Raw genomic sequence first — 18,669 nt, 5'->3', positions numbered from 1 at the left:
TCTCTATTTTCCAGATTCTTAAAGCAGTAAAATCCAAAAAACCGACAAAGCAAACTAATAAAAGACAACTTTCATCACCCAATTTAGAATCAATCGGCCAAACAATTTCTTTTATGTTTTAAACAACTATACAACCTATAAAATCCTGGAACGATAAAAATAATCCTGCATGTTGAAGCACAAGAAAATGGTGTGCGTATTACAAGGCACAATGCTTATTGATAAAAGCATGATATAAGAAAGACTGATGAAAATAATGATGGACGTAACACTTGGAATCCTGTCCACTGTACGTTCTATAGGACTACTTGTAGACGAAATTTAGTTTGACTGAAAGTTACAGTGCCTTATTTTGTTCGCACGATGACTCGGTGTGTCAATTCTACAAGTGCCCGCCTTGATTTCTGAACATCCTCATCATTATTCTCAGGAAGGGAATCAATTGCAGCAGAGGCAAGGTTGGCGTGCTTTGCTGCTAGCTCTCTAGTCCTCCCAATGCCCTGACTCTTTCCAAGGTACTCTAGAGCCTGCAGTATGAGTAAAGAATAATTTTCAATCACTCAAGTTTCTCTTAAATGCATGTTTCAGAAATATAAATTCATAAAATAAACTCATTAATGTAGCTGGAATAATGCTGACTGAGTGATAAGCACAAGGTTGATTCAACAAAAAACTTACACGATCCACATTGGCAGTATTGTCGAATCCCTGATCAACAATGGTCCGAAGCTCAGGAAACTCCTCCATAGCAAACAATATGGGAGCAGTGATAATACCCTGAAATAATTTCAGTCATATTTCGAGTGTTATAGATAGGGGTGTATTACTAGCCAACCACTACACTAGATTGTAGGTTGCTAAACATCGATCAAATTGAAAACAGTTGCAAGCACACAGATAAAATAGAACACAGGAACTGCAGTTTAGTGATTTGGATTAGAGGAGAAGTACTTATAAGTTGTAAAATGATTTCATAATATTACAAGTAGGCAACCATTAATTGACGTGCCAGAGGCAGGATTTACTAGAGACATTTTTCTGGTCAGCCTTTCTCAGAAATAGTAGAAAATCTGGAACTACAGCTCTCACACGATGTAAGTGCGTTGACAAACATATGGTTAAACAGCAAAATGAGCACATGCTAACAAACATACAACACAGACTGGCAATTCTTCAACAAGATACATAGAAAATCCAGCATCAATGTGTTAACTTCCAATGTTTTAAGACTTCAATATAAGTAGCCAAAAAAAGTGGGAAGAGTACATGACGAATGTCAGACAAAGAGCCTTTGCCAAGGGAACTTGATGTGCCAGTGAAGTCAAGAACATCATCTATTAATTGAAACGCCAGCCCCTGTAAATTTGGATGCAAATTTTAACAATAGCTGCTAAATGAAAGAATATATAAATAAATGCGAAGACAATAAGCATTTCATAAGATAGACAAACAACATGTCAGATAATACATGTTACAACAGATTTTTAGGAATATCTCAACAGAATTCACCCACTTGCACCAAAAATTGATAGGCTGATATATAATTGGGAAAGTCATTGATGTAAGTAATTACTGAAACCATCACTAATGTAGCTGATAAACCGATGGACAAAACCACTATACTGGGTTTAAGAGATACCAGAAAATTTGAACTAAACTAGCACGTGTAAAGAACAAGTCAAGTCAGGACATGAATGGCATATGAATTTAAAACTCCTCATCCTCTTTATATCCTCCATCAAGAGGATGAAAAATATCAGACTAAATTCGACAAAGGACGTCTAATCTAATTAAATGCAAAACAAACGAAGTAGGAGAGAAAATGTACAGACCAGATTTTTTCCATACTCGTATGCCAGTATTGAAGTTTCAGCTGTCTGGCCAGCAAGAAGGGCAATGGCCTTGCAGCTATTTGAGATCAATGAGGCAGTTTTATAGTATGTTTTCTGCATATAATATTCCATGCTGCAAAGAGAAATAGGGAAGTGATTTTGAGCTGAAGAGAACGGCCCAACTGGAAACAAGGTATCCTTAAAATAGAACTGCTCACAATTATTAAATAACTAATTTATAAATAACAAGTTCTTTTTCTCTGAAAGCTTTCAAATAACAGATTTAAATCAAATTCTATGACATGCAAATGCATCACGCCTTTCTGTGGCACACTAAACAACTCCAAGCAATGCCTATAAAGTATAAACCAAAAAATTGAGCATTGCACCTGCATCGCTGATCAGAACTAGTCGTCATTTGCATTGTCTCACCAGTAACAAGATGCTCAACAACCATAGCCAAGAGTGATACAACCTGTAAAAACAGCAAAATCAGGAAACACATTAGTTGATAAATAAATGACAGCTACAGTCAGCAAAAAATTAAGCAGAGAGCTACAGCTAATTATTGACCAAATATCAAGTGTTAGAGACAGATTGAGCAACAAACTTCAACACTCAGCAACAATAGTAATAATTGTTTATACCTTATATATATCCATATGGATTTGGATGACCATTTATATTCTCTCTTTGTTCAACTAATGCACACGCAGCAATGAAATGATAGAATAAAAGACATGGATCGACTATAAATTAAGGAAAGGAAATGCCAAGGAACAAAGTGTACCTCGGTGTTTTTTAAAGAAGCAAGTGCCACACAAGCTCTAGAAAGCAAGAAATCTCCAGCCAGTACAGCTAACTGCAATATCATAGAGACCACCACTAAGATATATGCAATTAAAAGAGCAACTAAAGTCAAATAAGCTCTGCAAGTCGGTAGTTCTCATTTATTCATCTTGTATCCAGTCTCTGTAATCATTTTTCCTTTCCACGAGTATATTTGTACTTGTATTTTCAGAAGACTAGTGTCTCTTGAAAAAATAAATCAAAATGTATAGATCTTGTTGTTAGTCTATACGCCCATTATTTTAGTGGGTTCTTTTGCTGAATACTGGGTTCACTACCTAAGTTTTTAAAAAACCCATATCATAGACAGAGAAAACAAATAAAACAAATAGATGAAAGACCTGTTTTCTTCTGAAAAAATTAGTTTATAGGAATACCTATATCTACTAAATTTTAAGCAATGAGGAACCGACACTCAATATCTCAATTCTTTGTGACTACCCAGTCGAAAGCAGTGATTAGCATCTCAACATAAATTTTAATTACAAAACTTAATTCATGAAAGAGAGGGAAGTGAGAGCACACTAACAATCATTAAAAACTAAAATGAAAAATCAGTTATCAAAAAGATGCCAAAACAAAAAATAATTCAAAAACTTTTCATCATCTTAGCAAAAGTGAGAAGACAGTCATCAGGTGATACAACTGATTGCAATTATCAATTTCAAGTTTTTCTGCCAATTTTCTTCCTATCAAATATTTACGAGGTTTACTAATAAATTTTTCCAGAGGTGGAAAAGAGCAAAAGTTAACGAAATTCGTAGGTACCTTGTTACCCATTACAAAATTCAATGAACCAATCCCACGCCTTGTGTCAGCATCATCCAACACGTCATCATGGAGGAGGCTGGCAACCTAAAAAATTTAATATGAAGTTGTAAGACAGATGAGATAATGTTGATCAAAGCTACAAACAAAGCAATTAAACAAAACCATGCATTCAAAACTCCTATATTTGAGACACGACATAATTTATGACAAGAATTCACATATCAAACAACTAAAATGAAGACAACTTCAAATATACTACCATTTGAAAGAAAGAGAGATTTTTATCATGGAAAAAGCTCAGATTATTCAAATCAAAATAAAGGATCTTACAGATACTCATCTTTTCATTTTGTAATGCTATTCTCATCCAGAGAAGGAGTCAAACAGAAATCTTAAATATGTTCAGGCTTGAAAGGAAGCGAAAGAACATGACAATAATATCAGAATATAATGTTCCAACTGAAGAACTCAAAGAAAACTAGCCACTCTTTCCAATACAAAACCAAGTCCTCCATACTGCCATCATCTGCTTCTATTAAATCCACAGACAGAAAAGATCCACACTTCGTGAGGTCAAGCAGCAGATGATGAAACCTGGGTAAATAGTAGGTTATCTTAAAATAAACCAAAACTAAAGAATATAATAGTCTCTCTCACTGGTCCAACTAAACTGCATGTCTAGTCTAACCAAAGTTGATCGAGAAAGTTTGAAAATGTTGAACGCGTGACTATTATCTGCTTTGGGCCCTAGGGATACATAGGAATGCAAAAACCAAAGTTATTGGCTTCAAGGAGAAAAAAATCACTGACATGGATCATCTCTGTGATCTCAGCAATACATCGCTGTCTTGAACGCAATTCCAAGGACAAAGGATTGCCAGCAGCATCAGAAGCTGGTCTCGGCATTGGAATATTTAAAGCTGTGGCCATCAGCAACAGAACCTGCATTGTGTACTATTCAGGTAAATAATACTAAAAAACAGACCAAAACCACTTCTGTTAGAATGCATTTCATTCAAATTAAACCGCACATGATCAAGAGAATAGTAACACAACACGATTGCAAAATTCACGTTCTTTTTACATCTATGTAATACAGTACAAATAAATAGATAATTACAGGTATAGAATAAGTAACATTTCATAATGCAAACGTAGAAATAGAATACAAAGTATGTAGAGTTAATATAAAGACCATATGAAGTACAAAAAGATGGCAAATTTTATCATATGTGGCAATTTTCAATTTAAGCCATTACATTTAGTCAGTATGGATATTAAAGAAGTGAAAAATATAATGAGCTCTCAGCACTTAATAGGTGTATAGCTAAGGTAAATTGGTACAAGATGCTAAATTGATTCATTTGGTTAAAAAGATTGATGCCAGAAAGTATGATGGAACCAGTCTTTTCTTTTCTTTTTCCATAGCACTTGCAACCTGCCATCAATATTTTAAAATGGCAATCTCAACAAATTTTAAGGGGCGGCCGAGCACTGAACTCATAATATGATTAATCATATCACAGAGAGTACGATTTTCATTATGTTTTATCAATCCAACCAAAAACACACATTCACACAAGGGTTGGTTAAGAACTAAACTGGCACACGCTATCGAGGAATGCCTTTTCAACCCATGTTTTTCGTTAAATTGAATCCATTTGGCATCCTTTTCACTGTCAGATTAGTTTTTACAGCATGCAACATTTTTTCACCATATTCAACATTGCTCTAATGAGTCATGAATACGATTTTCTCATTAGAAAATATCGACCATGACTTGAGTGCTATCGCTGTCATAAAAAGGAATGGAATCAAATTGCAGGTGAGGAACTTACTGTGGGTCGAAATCTTTTTCCTTCGACTCCCATTTTAAAAAAGTATTCTGCAGCAGAGGCAAGCTTGGGGACCTAGAAGATTAAAGGAATGCAACCTCTCCATCATCATGATCGATCTGTTAGCTGACAAAATATAGAATAGATGTCAATACCTTTGTAATTACCATGGACCTCAAGCTATTTGCCAGAATGGACAGTTCATCAGCAACGAGAGAAAATGGATCTAATTGCTCCTGAGATATAAATTAAGAATAAAGTATTATTACTTTCTTCATAAACGCCACCAATGGAGCAAATATAACCAGAAAAGAAACCAAATATGAGGAGACAACTTCATTAGAATTTATGTTACGTGCACAATTAAAAGAGCTCATCAACAAGTAGTAAGAAGATGATTATTTCGCTAACCTTAACAACATAGGTTCCCTGATGTTGAGAATGTTTCCCAATAGTACTTATGGCACTTGAAACCCAAGAATAAATAACTCTGCAACCCAAAACCTACTAATCACCAGCAACAATAGAAGGCATAGTACAAAATATTTAGAAATTTTTTTAATGCCAAACAACAGTAACTAAGTGACACAATCAAGATGATCAACAGTGACAACAAAAGCTCCTACAAAGTAATGAAACATTGTGAAATTTAAACACTAAATAATAATGGTATTATCAACAAGACAACCGGGTAAAACTACTGAGGTAAAAGATATCAACAACAAGAGTGAAAATGCTACAGCCCGCACTACAACGAACCATGTCCTGAGGCTCAAGCACCTTGTCAGACACCAGTCATATCAAGAGTGCAGTGTATGTGGATCCAATATAAGTGTAAAATGGAGCTTCCTAGAAAACCAACATTTGTTGCAATCATGACTGTTACCCGGGTGGGTGGGTGGGTCTTCTCCAGAAACAAATAGCACTGGCTAAGACAACAATAAGCATACCTTCATTATATATACTGTCCACATATAGTATGACATAGATATGACTTTCTCTACAAACTTTAAATTTCTAATAGTATTCTTCAATACTTTATAGTCTACTCCATCTATACACATATATAACTAAAGGAAACCGTTATATTTTCTAAATAATGATTGGATGGTTATCAAGCTTCTATCCAACGATTGATCATCCTAAATTAGGAAAATGAGAGTACATGAAGTAAAAATCGAGGTGCAATGAATGACTTAAAAGTATTCCAGTCATCAATCTCGTCAAATTTAGATACTCATTACCTCCATAATGCATACTACATACAATAAATGGCTTCTATCTTTTGTTTTTAAATATCTCGACAAAAGGTTCAGCTAAAATCACCAGACAGTAGTACCTTGTTAGAAAAGCAACTCGTCAGTTAGCATAAAGCACCATTCTCTGGGTACTTGGATAGTCAGTGCCCAGAAATCCAGCAGAAAATTCAAAAAAGCCAACTGACGTCCACCACTTGTTCGACGGAATTTCCACAAGAAAATTCTCGCATCATTAAGTCGGCCACAATCAAAAAGTACAAAAAAGTAATTTCACGGTCATTTTAATTTATTTGCTCCAAATACATATCCAGGTAGAAAAGATCAATCTCAACACATAACACTCCATTGCATCTATATTCAAAGATTTAACTTGCAACAGCAAAAGCAACTTCCTTCATTCTCCGTGACAAGATCATTACAAACTGTGATATCAAATTACTAAACTCAACAAGAGCGAGTATATTTATTTACCTCTTGGGAATAATGATCAGGAAAGCGAAACTGGGAGCAGGGCTGAGGTAAATGACGCTGGCCATCACCAAGTAATGAAGAGTATACCCATCGATATCTGTTGCAACCCGTCCTCGTAACCCGGGTCAGCCCCCTTACAAATAACATCTCCAACGGGGAAAAGGTGGTTCAATTTATTGGATGGAAGGTCGACAATGAAAAGGCAAAAACGAAGAAATATTACTTGTCAATGGCGCCGATGAAGAATATATTAGTAAAAACAGATATTCAACTGGGACTCAGCTCCGCGGCCACCGTCAACAGCTTATTTGCTAACATCTTTCGGAGAATATGCAACAGGCTGCCATGTGATTCGGTTTCCTTCCAAGTCCCAAATCCCAATGATGGGATCGGCTGCCTTACAATTGGGCCACAAGTGGGCTTATTCTCTTTAATGGGCAATTAATTTTAACTTTAGTCCAACAGTGGGGATCAAAAGACCCAAATTAATTTGGGCTTTTGGCACCCACATGTTTATCCTGGGTGCACTTGGAGGGGTTTGGCAAACTTTTGTAAACCAACCAGCATGTGAGTAGCGGTGCGTTTTTTAAAAGAAATAAATTACAATGAATTATTTAATGCCATAAAATGAATGTAAATCAATGTGCAATAATCACAATATTTTATATAGGAAAATTAAAAAGGCTATATAAAGATCCCGTTTGATACTAAGAATTAAGCCCCTTAAATTAAATAATAAAAGAAGAATGCTGAGAAAACTGAAAAAGGGTGTTCATGTCCTTTGCTTATCAGGGTATCAAAAGTAGAGTCAAACTCGAATTGGCTCGTGTATATATTGAGTTACTCGAGCTCACTAGTCTGAATTCTTGCTTTTAAATATTGAGCTCGAGTTTGGATATATATATGTACAAAAATATTCTTTATTTTTTATTCTTCTAAATAAAATATACATACATTAATAAGCTTCTCGAGTATAAATAATTCAAACTTGACTCGAAAAAATATTCGAGCTAATCGAACACGACTTGTGCTCCAATCAAGTTTTGACCGAATTGTTCACGAGCTACTCACAACTAGCTTGACTCACTTGCACATCTACGGGTGCCTCGCCGATAGCCTTCGACGTCAATGGCATTGTGCGTATGATTAAATGACATTAATTCTCGATCTATCCAATCATTCGTCCCTAATCCTACCATTTCAACTAACATGCGTTCTAATAATGTCACGAGGATGGGACCAGCTTTTATGGTTCCCAAGTTTCTATTTAAAATTAAAATGAATCGCATCTCCTTTTATTTAAGCCCGGAAATTTAATATGGGAGTGTATCGTCGAAAAATATTCAAATTTATAAGCAATTTTTCTCAACACAAATTTCACATTCTCAGAGTATATACAGTTGTACTTGCCAGAAACTCGGAAGAAACTTAGAGACCACTGCTGAAAGTGCCACTTTCCAGGCTTCCTCCCTTTCACCTCTCCGGCCTACTCAGTTGACCTCGAACCCTCGAATTCTTTTCTGTTTAGCAGAATACAACAAAATAGATTTTTCATCAAGCAGAATTTATTTTTAGAAGATTTTGATCAAGGCGCACAAGCTCAGAGTAGAATAGAAAATATAATCGTAGGATGTAGTTTTCAAGAAATAGAAAATGGAATACTCGCGCGTTTGTGAAGGAATATTTTAGAAGAAATAGATAGATACAATTTAAATGCCACGATATAAATGTAAATTAAAATCAGCTTCTCGAAAGCTTGAACACAGAACTTCACACAATTCAAAAACGGATTTGCCATTTATAAGTTGACTTCAAATTCCATGAAAGCTGGATTCGAGTTAGGGAATGTCTTCAAAATTCTGAGACTCCTTGGTAGCTCAACTTCAATTTATCCAGATGCCTGGAATTGTGATCATCTGAAGGCTGAAAGAAGGAAAATAACATAATTACAATCACGGCTTGACGTGAATGATGTGAATCACAAATGATGCTGTGATTCACTTGTACCTCTACCGATAGCCAACCGACTAGAGCAATGATGTGAATCACAAATGATGCTAAATTAGCAGTAACCTTATTCTCCAAAGCTCGACGACAAGTCCAAACCAAATTACAAGCCACGACCTAAATTTTGTTAGCAATTTCCACAGCTAGGTTTAATATACAACTTTAAATACAAGCAATTCAAGTAAAGACAGGCAAGTCAGGTGATGTCGATTATGAGTTGAATAAATAGGTCAGATAGAATATCGAATAACTTTTAAGGGAAAATCTTCTATGAATCCAAGCTTCCGGCGATAGGGGAAGTCTGCAGCAAGCTATGCGCACAAGGCCAATTGTGACTTAACCTAAGAAAGCCATTTCTTAACTAAAATCTGAAACAAAGATCAGTTGACCAATATAATTATGGCTTCATAGTTCACAATCTTAAATTATTCGTCTCTCTCGATGTTATGATCATTTTGGTCTCCAAATTTAGACTCAAGTGTTTCATATTGGACCTAAAAAACAATTGAATTTCATGATTCATAAACCCACAGGCCTAGAAGGTAGAATAGAGTAAAGATAAGGCATAGATTATCCACCAGAATAATGAAAGATTGACACAGTGATAGGGCAGTGCAACTCCAGTATCCACACAATCTAGCATCAACGTCAAAATTGTGAAATCAAATAATTCAACAACATCCAGACTCACATTTGATGGACGATCCAGCAAGGCAAGTGAGCCTGGACTTGGTATTGGCCTCAGCTACAGGAAGTGGCCTCCCTTCATTAATCATCCGCACATCCCATATTCGTATAACTCCATCTGATGATGCAGAGGCCACTATAACCGGATCATCCTCTCCAGAATCATCACCATTCTTTGATAACACAACAATGCCTTTCACACGAGCCGTGTGGGCATCATCGATGCTGTAAGCCACTTTCCCACTGCCTGCATCCCATGCCTTTATACCCCTATCTTCTCCACCCGTAAACAAAATCCCATTCTGGTAAAAATAAAGGAAAGCAAAACAAATTCAATCACCACTGAATAAAGGACAATTATCAAATGTACACCAAAAAATTACAATCATGATATGGAATTTGAACAAGGTAAATAAATTGCACAAACATAGCTACCTGAAACATCTATTAATTGTTGCAACCCATCCCTTCTCTTTCTTTCAGTAAATTAAGTAATTTCCATAGTTTTTAATATCGTATTAATTAATCATTATCATATTTATGCTATCATTTTTCATTTTCCTCGGCTAAACCACACACAAGGTAAAAGTGAGAGACAGACATACGGCGCCAGGGGCAGCACAGAGGACTTTCTTTCCATTATCCAACTCAGAAACTAACTTTGCATCCTCTGATTCGTGGACCGTGATTTTCTCATCGACCACCATGAAGAATTTGTCTCCAGTTCTATCAAATTGTACGATAGAGGACTCTTTGTTCAGCCTGCAGTAAAAGCTCCGCCTCCCTCGAACCAAATTGACCATGGCCAAGCAATCGTCATGGCCTACCGTCAACGCCAACTTCCCCGAGGGGTGGATGGAAAGAGAATTGACACCCTTCTTGTGAACTTTCACGGTTTTGAGGTGAATAAAGGGATCAGCGTCGTAGATTGAGACACAGCCGTCGGCATCTGCGGAGACGAGATTCCTGGGGAATGAGAGGGAAGGAGGGGTGTAGAACGAAAGGGAGGAAACCGCGGAGGAGTGGTGAAGGGAACCAATCTCGGAGGACGAGGAGAGGTCGTAGATTTTGATGGTATCATCGTTGCCGCCAGAGACAGCGGCGGAGCCCGAAACGGCGACGGACTTGATGGTGGAGAGATGAGAAGGGAAGGAGAAGAGCGGGGTCAGGGTGAAGGAGGAGGGGGATTTCTTCAGGCTGTAGCCCCATATGAAACGCTCGTATGATCCCGCCACCAAACTCATCCTTCAAACTTTTGCTTAAACCCTCCAAGTCTGCGGAAATATTGGGGGAAGGGTTTAGGAAGATCAGACATATTTTATTCAATCATACCATAAATAATAATATTTACAGCAAAACCTAACCTATATATCTTTAGTTTTACGAGTTATTAAATTCTTATGAAATTATCTCTCGATTCAATTAAAACGTTTTGAAATGATACAATGACGTCATTTGGGACGAATGGATCAATCACAATATTATCGCTTCGCTTTATTTTTACTCATGTTTTCAAATATATCCATGGAGTGTAATAGCACTAAAGAAACAACACACTCTTACACATTGCATTAGGATGAAATATATCTTTAATTATTCACTAAATAAAATTACACAAGATGAGGCGAAGCTAAATTAGCTAATCAAGTATATATAATTCCAGAAATGGCCGTACTAGAAAACCAGAGCAGATTTCACTGTTGATACGTGGGGAATTCAATTAGCAGCAGTTGGCAATGGTTGTATCAACATTTATTGCAGCCTGTGTTTGTGTTTGGAGGGGAGATACAACGTGACAAATAAAGCTCATATGGGAAGTGAAAAAAATATCAGTCACGCGAATAAATAGATAAATAAACAGATTGTAAATTCACACCAGGATTTTTCTACATATAGCATTGGCATCCACCCTCTGTGACAATGTTCTATTTATATGGATAAAATACAAATTGTTTTTAGGAGAGGTGTTAGTTAGGCCCGGTCTTGAAAACTGATTTAATGTTGAACAAACGTATTATAAATAATATACATATTTCAAAATTCATCAACTATACATAAATCATCATAAATAATATAATATTAAAAAATCAAACAATTGTACATAAATAACGCAAGAACTCACTCTTGTGAGACCGTCTCATAGGTAAATTCTGTGATACATATCGACCAAATTAATGAAAAATTAGTATTTTTTATGTTAAAAATATTATTTTGCACGATAGGTATGGATTAAGTCAACCCGTCTCACGAATATAGTTATATGAGACTATGTCACAGGAGATCTACTCCATAAACTATTATAAATAATATAAATATTTCAAAATTTATCAACCATATATAAACTAGCGATTTGTGACACACACAATGCTCGTGATCCAAAATAAAATTAAAATAAAATTTATCAATTTTTGAAGTTGAAACGATTGAATCAATTTTTTAATTGAAATATTAGTAGATAATAGATAAGACGAAAAAATATTTGTTTGTAAAAGATAGTATTGTAAATTCATGCTTAGTTTGATAGGATATAATATTTTAGAGAAACCCGAAATTATAAAATGGCTTAATTCTGTTAATACATTGGTTCCACGTATTATAATATAATAAAAAAAAACTCTTAAAAAAAGATGCTCCTAGACTAATATATTAATCCATTATGTCTAAACAATGGATTTTCGAATAGCTTAACTCATATTATAGTAAATATTAGTTGGTTTGAATATATTACTCAATTAAATACTCTGAATTTAAATTCAATCCACACGTTGCTCACATTTTTGTCCTCCTCAATCCTTATTTCGTCCACAGAATTTGAGATATTTTCGAAACATCTGGTGGAATTTTTTATTTATTTTTTGTAATTTTCATAAACACAAGATCATTTTTTGTACTACAATAATGAGACTCAGGTTTTTTCATAGGTTGGAACTTGTGTGACGACTTCTTTTTAAGAGGAGTGATTTATTTCACTTCATCCGATGGTTGGCAAAAATATGATCATTTGGTTTATATACCAATTCGAGCACCGACGAGAGTCAAAAAACGTAATGTGATATTATTTGCATCGGACTGCGACACATTAGGGGTCCACAAAATAATAAACGTAGATACACACAGATGCAGCAGTCGCTGAACTAAGATCATCAATGGCGTGCTGACCTCATCACACTGGCGGTGGGCTGAAGGGAGGGATGCTTAGCATCATCCCTCGTACGGATCACACGGAAATGCCGTCTTTTGAGGATACAATACATGTGTTGGGTTTCTCTGTCAAACAAATCCATGAATTTGAAATCTTTTTGCTTCAAATACATTAATCCAAATGCAACATAAGTAATTTTATGATGCACGCAACTCAGTTGACATACTTACAATTAAAGTGTAAAGCTGAAAATGAAACAAATCATAATAAAAAAGATCAAAATTTTCAAACATTTTTATTATTAGCTTAGAAAATTAGCTAATATTGTTGCGAATCTTTAGCTGGGTAACACATGAGCATAAGATCTTCAAAACTAAAATATTTACAAATAAGCGATGACCACAAAGTTAAGGGCTTGCACGATGACCACAAAGTTAAGGGCTTGCAGTTCTTACAAGCATGTAAGCATAGGCCTGAGTTCGAAATGTAACTAGATGCCTGTCAACCAGAATGGACTTTCGACGGAAGTACATTTAGGGCTTGTAACCAACCAGTGACTGGTAGTGAAGTGGTAATAGAAAGGATGATAAACTCCACGGTCCACAGGTCCACTCCATGAAAAGAAACAGCATTTTCTGTGCATCCCTTGAAAAAAACTTGCCTGAAAAAATGATTCCCATCAAGAACAAGCTTTGAATGACCAGATGCAGCAGAGAATTCCTTTACAGCAAATAATGAAACGAAAAATGACCATATCATGGAGGCAGAAACAACCATTTCTTACGTAAAACAAAACAAACAACCGTCATTTGCATGAAAGAAAGTTCAATAGAACAATAAGAGGTAACAAATAAAGAAGAAATAAACATAAAAGGCAGATCAAACCATAAAAAGCCACGTAACATTCAGCAGGCTTTGAGATTTATATGAAGACTTTAACTCAGAAGTTATTTATATTTATCTGTCTTGCAATGTTAACGGTTACAAAGTTCAGATTCACATTATGGAAGCTGAATAGATCTTATATACCCAATCCTGCTCTTACATGATAAAGGTTGGCACTTTACTCCAGTCCCAACCCCAGAAAGAAAGAAATAAAGAAAGAGCAAAAAAAAAAACACCATGGGAGAATAGGCATTAGGCATACTGCATACACATGGACGAAGAGGTGCTTGAAGCCACTCAAGATGCAGTAAACCAGGATAACAAGAAATATCAATCCAAATCTCGTTGAAAATACAACTAATAACATTACTCAAATGCCTACAGACGGTGTGTGCCATTACAACCTGATAGCATTTAAACTAAACTTGTCATGATAAAATCAGGACACATATTTGAGGCACACCCAAAGCTAAACTTGTCATAATATTCGCATTTATCAATCAGTGAGTACTCCAATAACCATTGATTTCGTGTCATCACTCTCTATCTTCACAGTAAAAAGGAACTAAATTCACCATTCAAATGCGCAAGCATAATTGAGGTACACCAGAACCTCATGAAACACGTGACTGCATAAAACATACCCAATTTCGATGCCTCGAAAAAAAAGGAGAGAGAGAACAATGACAGAAAACATTATATTCTCCCATCCCCCAATTTCACCGAGAATCCAAATTAGTTTCTTACAAAGCTTGTAATCAATAAGCCACTCGCGAAAGGATATGCAAAAAACAAATTACCTCAAGCGTCCCCATTCCTCCGCACCTTATTCACACCTCATCTCAAAAGGAGTTCATTTCTAGACAATAAGCCCTTCTCTTTAATAACATCTTTGCGGCAGTATCAAGTGGTTCCTCAAGCGCAGAGGACACCCAGTTCAATTCTAAACCCAAGATCTCCTTCTTCGGGTGCTCACTAGGCCTAATCGCCACCAAGGTTGCACCTTCCAACACCATCCCACAAGGCAATTCCAAACGAGGGGCATACCACAACCACATATTCAGAGCTGGAACGAGAGTCCTTTTAGATGCTGATGATGCCAACAAAGGCTTCATCCTCAGCTCTCGCAGCTGCTCTTTATTCATAGACAACACTCCTTGCCCATCAGCATCCGTTAAAAACAAGCTCTCCAATGTCTCATGCTCGGCAATTATAGGCTGAAGAAGATAATGTCTCGCTGAGGCTGCAACCAAAGAGCTTATCGTCCACACAACACGCAACTTTAAGCCCCCATTCGTGTAAAAAGATTCAGGAATGCTGCCACGATCGATCTCGCCAACTCTATTGTTGTTCCCAATGTCGGCTTCAGAAGCAACATGAGCACCTGCATAATTGTAAATCATACTATTGGCAGTTCGAATCATGTTTGAAGCTCCAAAAATGACGCAGCTATCAAGAGTGGACCCAAAATCTGCCTTCCACTTCAGCAGAACACCCTCACCAATCCCGAGCTCGCCACTCGGTAATTCAATTCTGAGGAGCTTAATTTCGTTAAAATTCCTCAAGACTTGACTAGGGGAATGGTGCGTGACGCTATTTTGTTCAGAATCACATTCGAAATCTTGGGACAGAGAAGTATTTCGAGAAGCGGAGGAGGGAACGATGAGCTGAGTAATAAGAGAGTGCAGGGGTTTGACGAGCCCAAAAAAGAATAGCCTGAAGAGAGAGACAATGGGATAGCTGGACTTGTCTAAAACCGAGACAGATGAGGAGGTGGCAGATGAAGATGAATCATCGTCCGAGATGACGCAATCGACGCGGACGATGACGTCATCCACCTGAGGGACAAGAGCGCGAAAACGCCTGGAAACAACGCAGCATCGGCCCAATGCTTTGACGTCGCCGATCCTGTTAAAGATAAGGAGGAGAATGGAGTCCGGAAGCCGGTCGAAGTGATCAATCTGTTCGGGGTAGAGTCTGCTGCCCAGTTCTAATCTCATCGAGCACATTTCGTGTAGCTTCAGTGAATAGTAATGAGTGGATAATTGTGGGGAAGATCAAGAAACACGGGATCGACACATGAATTAAGAGATGGGAAGATAAAGAAAGAAAGAATCTAGTTCCGGCCGCCGTTCACATAAGTAGAATTGGGGCGTGGTGCAGATTACTTGACAATCCACGGCTTAATTTATACACGGTCCCCAGGAATGCAAGACAAGATTTTATTCCCACATTTAAGTATTTTAGCCACAAAATTTCCTCAAATATTAATTTAAAATAAATAACCTGCTCACTAAATTTTTATAATAAAAACAAAAAGAGCTCACCAACATAATTTCTCACGGCACTCTGAAAGAATAATTTCGTTCTCAAGTGATTACGTACGTTGTACTCATACGTTACGGCATGGATGTGTTGTTCGTTTATGGTGATGTCCTGGATATACACCGGGCCACCAAAATCCAGACCAACCAAGATATCACAATGAGCAGAGCTCTATGAGTCAGCAGGACGAAATCTGAGGGGGCTTGCTTGACTGTTTCCCTAAGTTTTTGGGAAGCCTGAAGTCCGAGTTAGAGCAAAGAAAACAGGATGCCCATTGATTGTATTATTCGGGGACCAAGCTAACATAGTCAGCAAAATAATTGGAAGATGATATCATTAGATTAATTATCGCAGAAAAATACGGGATTTAATAATGATAATACGGTTTGGATGACTCTCATCAAGCAATTATGACATATGAAACTGTGCTCATGCTATGCAACATGTGGATTGGGGTAATCCAAGTACAGAATTCACCGACATCGAATCAACTATAGGATATCAGATCTTGAACTCCGAGGTCATCGTTATATTTTTTCTTATAAATATTATGTGTTCTCGTTCAAAAAACAATTTGATTATAGTTATATTTCTTACAAATTGAGCGCATTTATATTCTCAAGAGTTTTTTTCTGTTTTGTGAGTCCATTATTAACTTGAGTATTGGATTGACCGCGATGGAAAACTCTTTCAGAACCTATTCACGAGATCTATTTTTTATTTGTGCGCAGGAGCTCGGTTACCTACGGTAGATCTTAAGTATTGACCTACGAAAAAGGAGAAACTCTAAGCTCGAAATTGGTCACCCTTTCTACCCTCAATTTCCCGAGCCACATCAGTTTATTTGTAAATCGTGACTTTAAAGCTTTGCATGGAATTAATGGGTTTGGTGAATATTCAACCTGAGATGTGTACAATCATCCAATTTACACGAAGTCGTGATCAACTCGTCTTACACAAAGTGGGACGAGGAAATAAATGGCCTTTGCGTTGAGCTAACGTGGGTTCCATGCATTCAAGAAATGGGTCTCAAACCCGTTCATAAAATTGACCCATACATATATCGAATTGCTCTCCTCCATGACCATGCATGCTTGCTTTTATTTGTATGAGATTAAAGGGACACCTCGTTTTTTTTGTCTTTTTAATAATGCTTTTAATAAAGCATTGACAATAATCAACATACACAATACTTGAACGAAAGGGTTTGATTCGATAATATTATTGATTTCAAATGAGGTTCATCTTAGATATATTTAAAATATATCATAGTAACTATTAAACACGCTTGGTTTTTGTTATAATTGTCTCAAATTGATATATTAAACTAATAAAAAGTGAATTATAACACGAAAAAGTTTATACCATCCAATAGTAAAACCTTTTGGATGAAACGTTGGGCTTATAAAATCAAAAAATTACATCACCTAACAGACATTTCCGGATAAATCATGTCTTGGGTTTATGCCGAAATATAACGCATAAATGAACTAGCGGTTTAAAAACGTATATGATTCTGATCCATATGGGAATTGAAAGTCGAAGTGAATCCAAGTCAACCATTTAGCCTGAAAGATGTGTGGTCCATTTAGTCATTTGCCCGTGATATTTGGGTTACAAAAGCCTTGTAATTTATGGACCCTATTGGGCTACACATCCATCTTACTAATTATTTAATTTTAGCCCATCAATTTCTGGTCCAAAGTTGTGAACGGTTGAATTAGATATTTTTCACTAAATATATAATAATTCCCTCGATTTTATACCCAATACAAAAAATATAATAAGAATATGTCTTCTGTGTCACGTTATCAATTATCTATATCTATAAGACGAGATGATCTGATCTAGATTTAAAATAATGTATTGAGCTGAACAGAAGATTTATATCATAAAATTGAATATTTATAAATTGTTGGTATTTATTGTTCCCAAGGGAAGCAGTGGTTTGTTGGTGCAACTCGGATTCATATGTAGCTATCTATCTATCTATCTATCTATCTATCTGGTCGTCCGTGATATCGATCTTTGAATCAACTCCAACCTGGCCGCCATCTCATGTGGGTAGTACAGTATGACGTAGCTGCGAAATAAATAAAAATATAATAGAGAAAGGTTATTTGACATATTCTAAAAATTAAAATAAATTACTATTATGACTTTCCATGCAATAATAATACTTCATAAAATTTAGAAACATTTAATTATTTAACTTAAAATTTTAATTAATAATCAAAATTGAGGGGACAAATTTATCTTAAAAAAAGAGGTGATTTTGCTTTAAATCCAAAAATCAAACTTAATTTTGCAGAAAAAATTTATTTGTACTCATTGATTTTAAAAAAAAAGTTTCCTTAGTTTCCGGATCCACATGTTTTCCACGGATGAAAATTTATTCAAAAAATTGAAAATATGATGTTGATATATAATATTTGAGCATCAACTATTTTATATCTGGTACAAAAGATAATATTTTGAGCATAAAATAGTAACAAATTTACTAATATCAATAATTTTTACACATGTTTGAGCATTAAAAAATAGGTATTAGTTTCATATCTGAAACAATTGGTATTCGAATATCATATATTAATAAAATATTTTTA

General features: G+C 36.0%; 3 protein-coding genes across 10 annotated transcripts; all 3 read right to left on the bottom strand.

Moving 5' to 3' along the window:
- Positions 1-146: 146 nt before the first annotated feature.
- On the bottom strand, positions 147-7,396 carry LOC140978218 (solanesyl diphosphate synthase 3, chloroplastic/mitochondrial-like). Of its 7 annotated transcripts, none has more exons than XM_073443081.1 (13): positions 7,241-7,394; positions 7,018-7,164; positions 5,699-5,791; positions 5,443-5,523; positions 5,291-5,362; positions 4,263-4,394; positions 3,450-3,536; positions 2,623-2,694; positions 2,222-2,307; positions 1,833-1,965; positions 1,267-1,356; positions 679-777; positions 147-527 (listed from the first exon to the last, which is right to left on the bottom strand). In XM_073443081.1, the coding sequence occupies exons 2-13, from the start codon at positions 7,162-7,164 to the stop codon at positions 348-350; spliced, it is 1,272 nt and encodes a 423-aa protein (XP_073299182.1). In that variant the 5' UTR covers positions 7,241-7,394; the 3' UTR covers positions 147-347. The 7 variants fall into 7 exon arrangements, with proteins under 7 accessions (XP_073299182.1, XP_073299184.1, XP_073299181.1 ...); XM_073443083.1 differs by having other exon boundaries at positions 5,699-5,777; XM_073443080.1 differs by having other exon boundaries at positions 7,018-7,396.
- Positions 7,397-8,741: 1,345 nt separating this feature from the next.
- LOC140978216 (uncharacterized) lies at positions 8,742-11,028 on the bottom strand. Its single transcript, XM_073443079.1, has 3 exons — positions 10,317-11,028; positions 9,716-10,013; positions 8,742-8,940 (listed from the first exon to the last, which is right to left on the bottom strand). Exons 1-3 carry the CDS (start codon positions 10,953-10,955, stop codon positions 8,930-8,932), a joined length of 948 nt encoding a protein of 315 aa, XP_073299180.1. The 5' UTR covers positions 10,956-11,028; the 3' UTR covers positions 8,742-8,929.
- A 1,729-nt stretch (positions 11,029-12,757) lies between these two features.
- LOC140978215 (F-box protein At5g46170-like) lies at positions 12,758-15,947 on the bottom strand. 2 transcript variants are annotated; one of them, XR_012175534.1, is made up of 3 exons: positions 14,539-15,947; positions 13,309-13,514; positions 12,758-12,978 (listed from the first exon to the last, which is right to left on the bottom strand). XR_012175534.1 is itself a non-coding variant. In XM_073443078.1 (2 exons), the coding sequence occupies exon 1, from the start codon at positions 15,745-15,747 to the stop codon at positions 14,581-14,583; it is 1,167 nt and encodes a 388-aa protein (XP_073299179.1). In that variant the 5' UTR covers positions 15,748-15,947; the 3' UTR covers positions 13,075-13,514; positions 14,539-14,580. The 2 variants fall into 2 exon arrangements, 1 of the variants encoding a protein (XP_073299179.1); XM_073443078.1 differs by lacking the exon at positions 12,758-12,978 and having other exon boundaries at positions 13,075-13,514.
- Between the last annotated feature and the right edge of the window lie 2,722 nt (positions 15,948-18,669).

This window comes from Primulina huaijiensis, chromosome 6 (genome assembly GCF_012295235.1).
Source record: "Primulina huaijiensis isolate GDHJ02 chromosome 6, ASM1229523v2, whole genome shotgun sequence".
Lineage (NCBI taxonomy): Eukaryota > Viridiplantae > Streptophyta > Magnoliopsida > Lamiales > Gesneriaceae > Primulina > Primulina huaijiensis.
This window is presented reverse-complemented; position numbering and strand designations above follow the sequence as displayed.

Coding starts and splice junctions, on each gene's coding strand:
- LOC140978218 (XM_073443080.1), bottom strand. CDS start 7,164: ATGTTATTTGTAAGGGGGCTGACCCGGGTTACGAGGACGGGTTGCAAC. Junction 4,395..5,290: donor GAAAAAGATTTCGACCCACA/GTAAGTTCCTCA, acceptor TACACAATGCAG/GTTCTGTTGCTGATGGCCAC. Junction 528..678: donor ATACTGCCAATGTGGATCGT/GTAAGTTTTTTG, acceptor CTCATACTGCAG/GCTCTAGAGTACCTTGGAAA.
- LOC140978216 (XM_073443079.1), bottom strand. CDS start 10,955: ATGAGTTTGGTGGCGGGATCATACGAGCGTTTCATATGGGGCTACAGC. Junction 10,014..10,316: donor TCTGTGCTGCCCCTGGCGCC/GTATGTCTGTCT, acceptor TATTTTTACCAG/AATGGGATTTTGTTTACGGG.
- LOC140978215 (XM_073443078.1), bottom strand. CDS start 15,747: ATGTGCTCGATGAGATTAGAACTGGGCAGCAGACTCTACCCCGAACAG.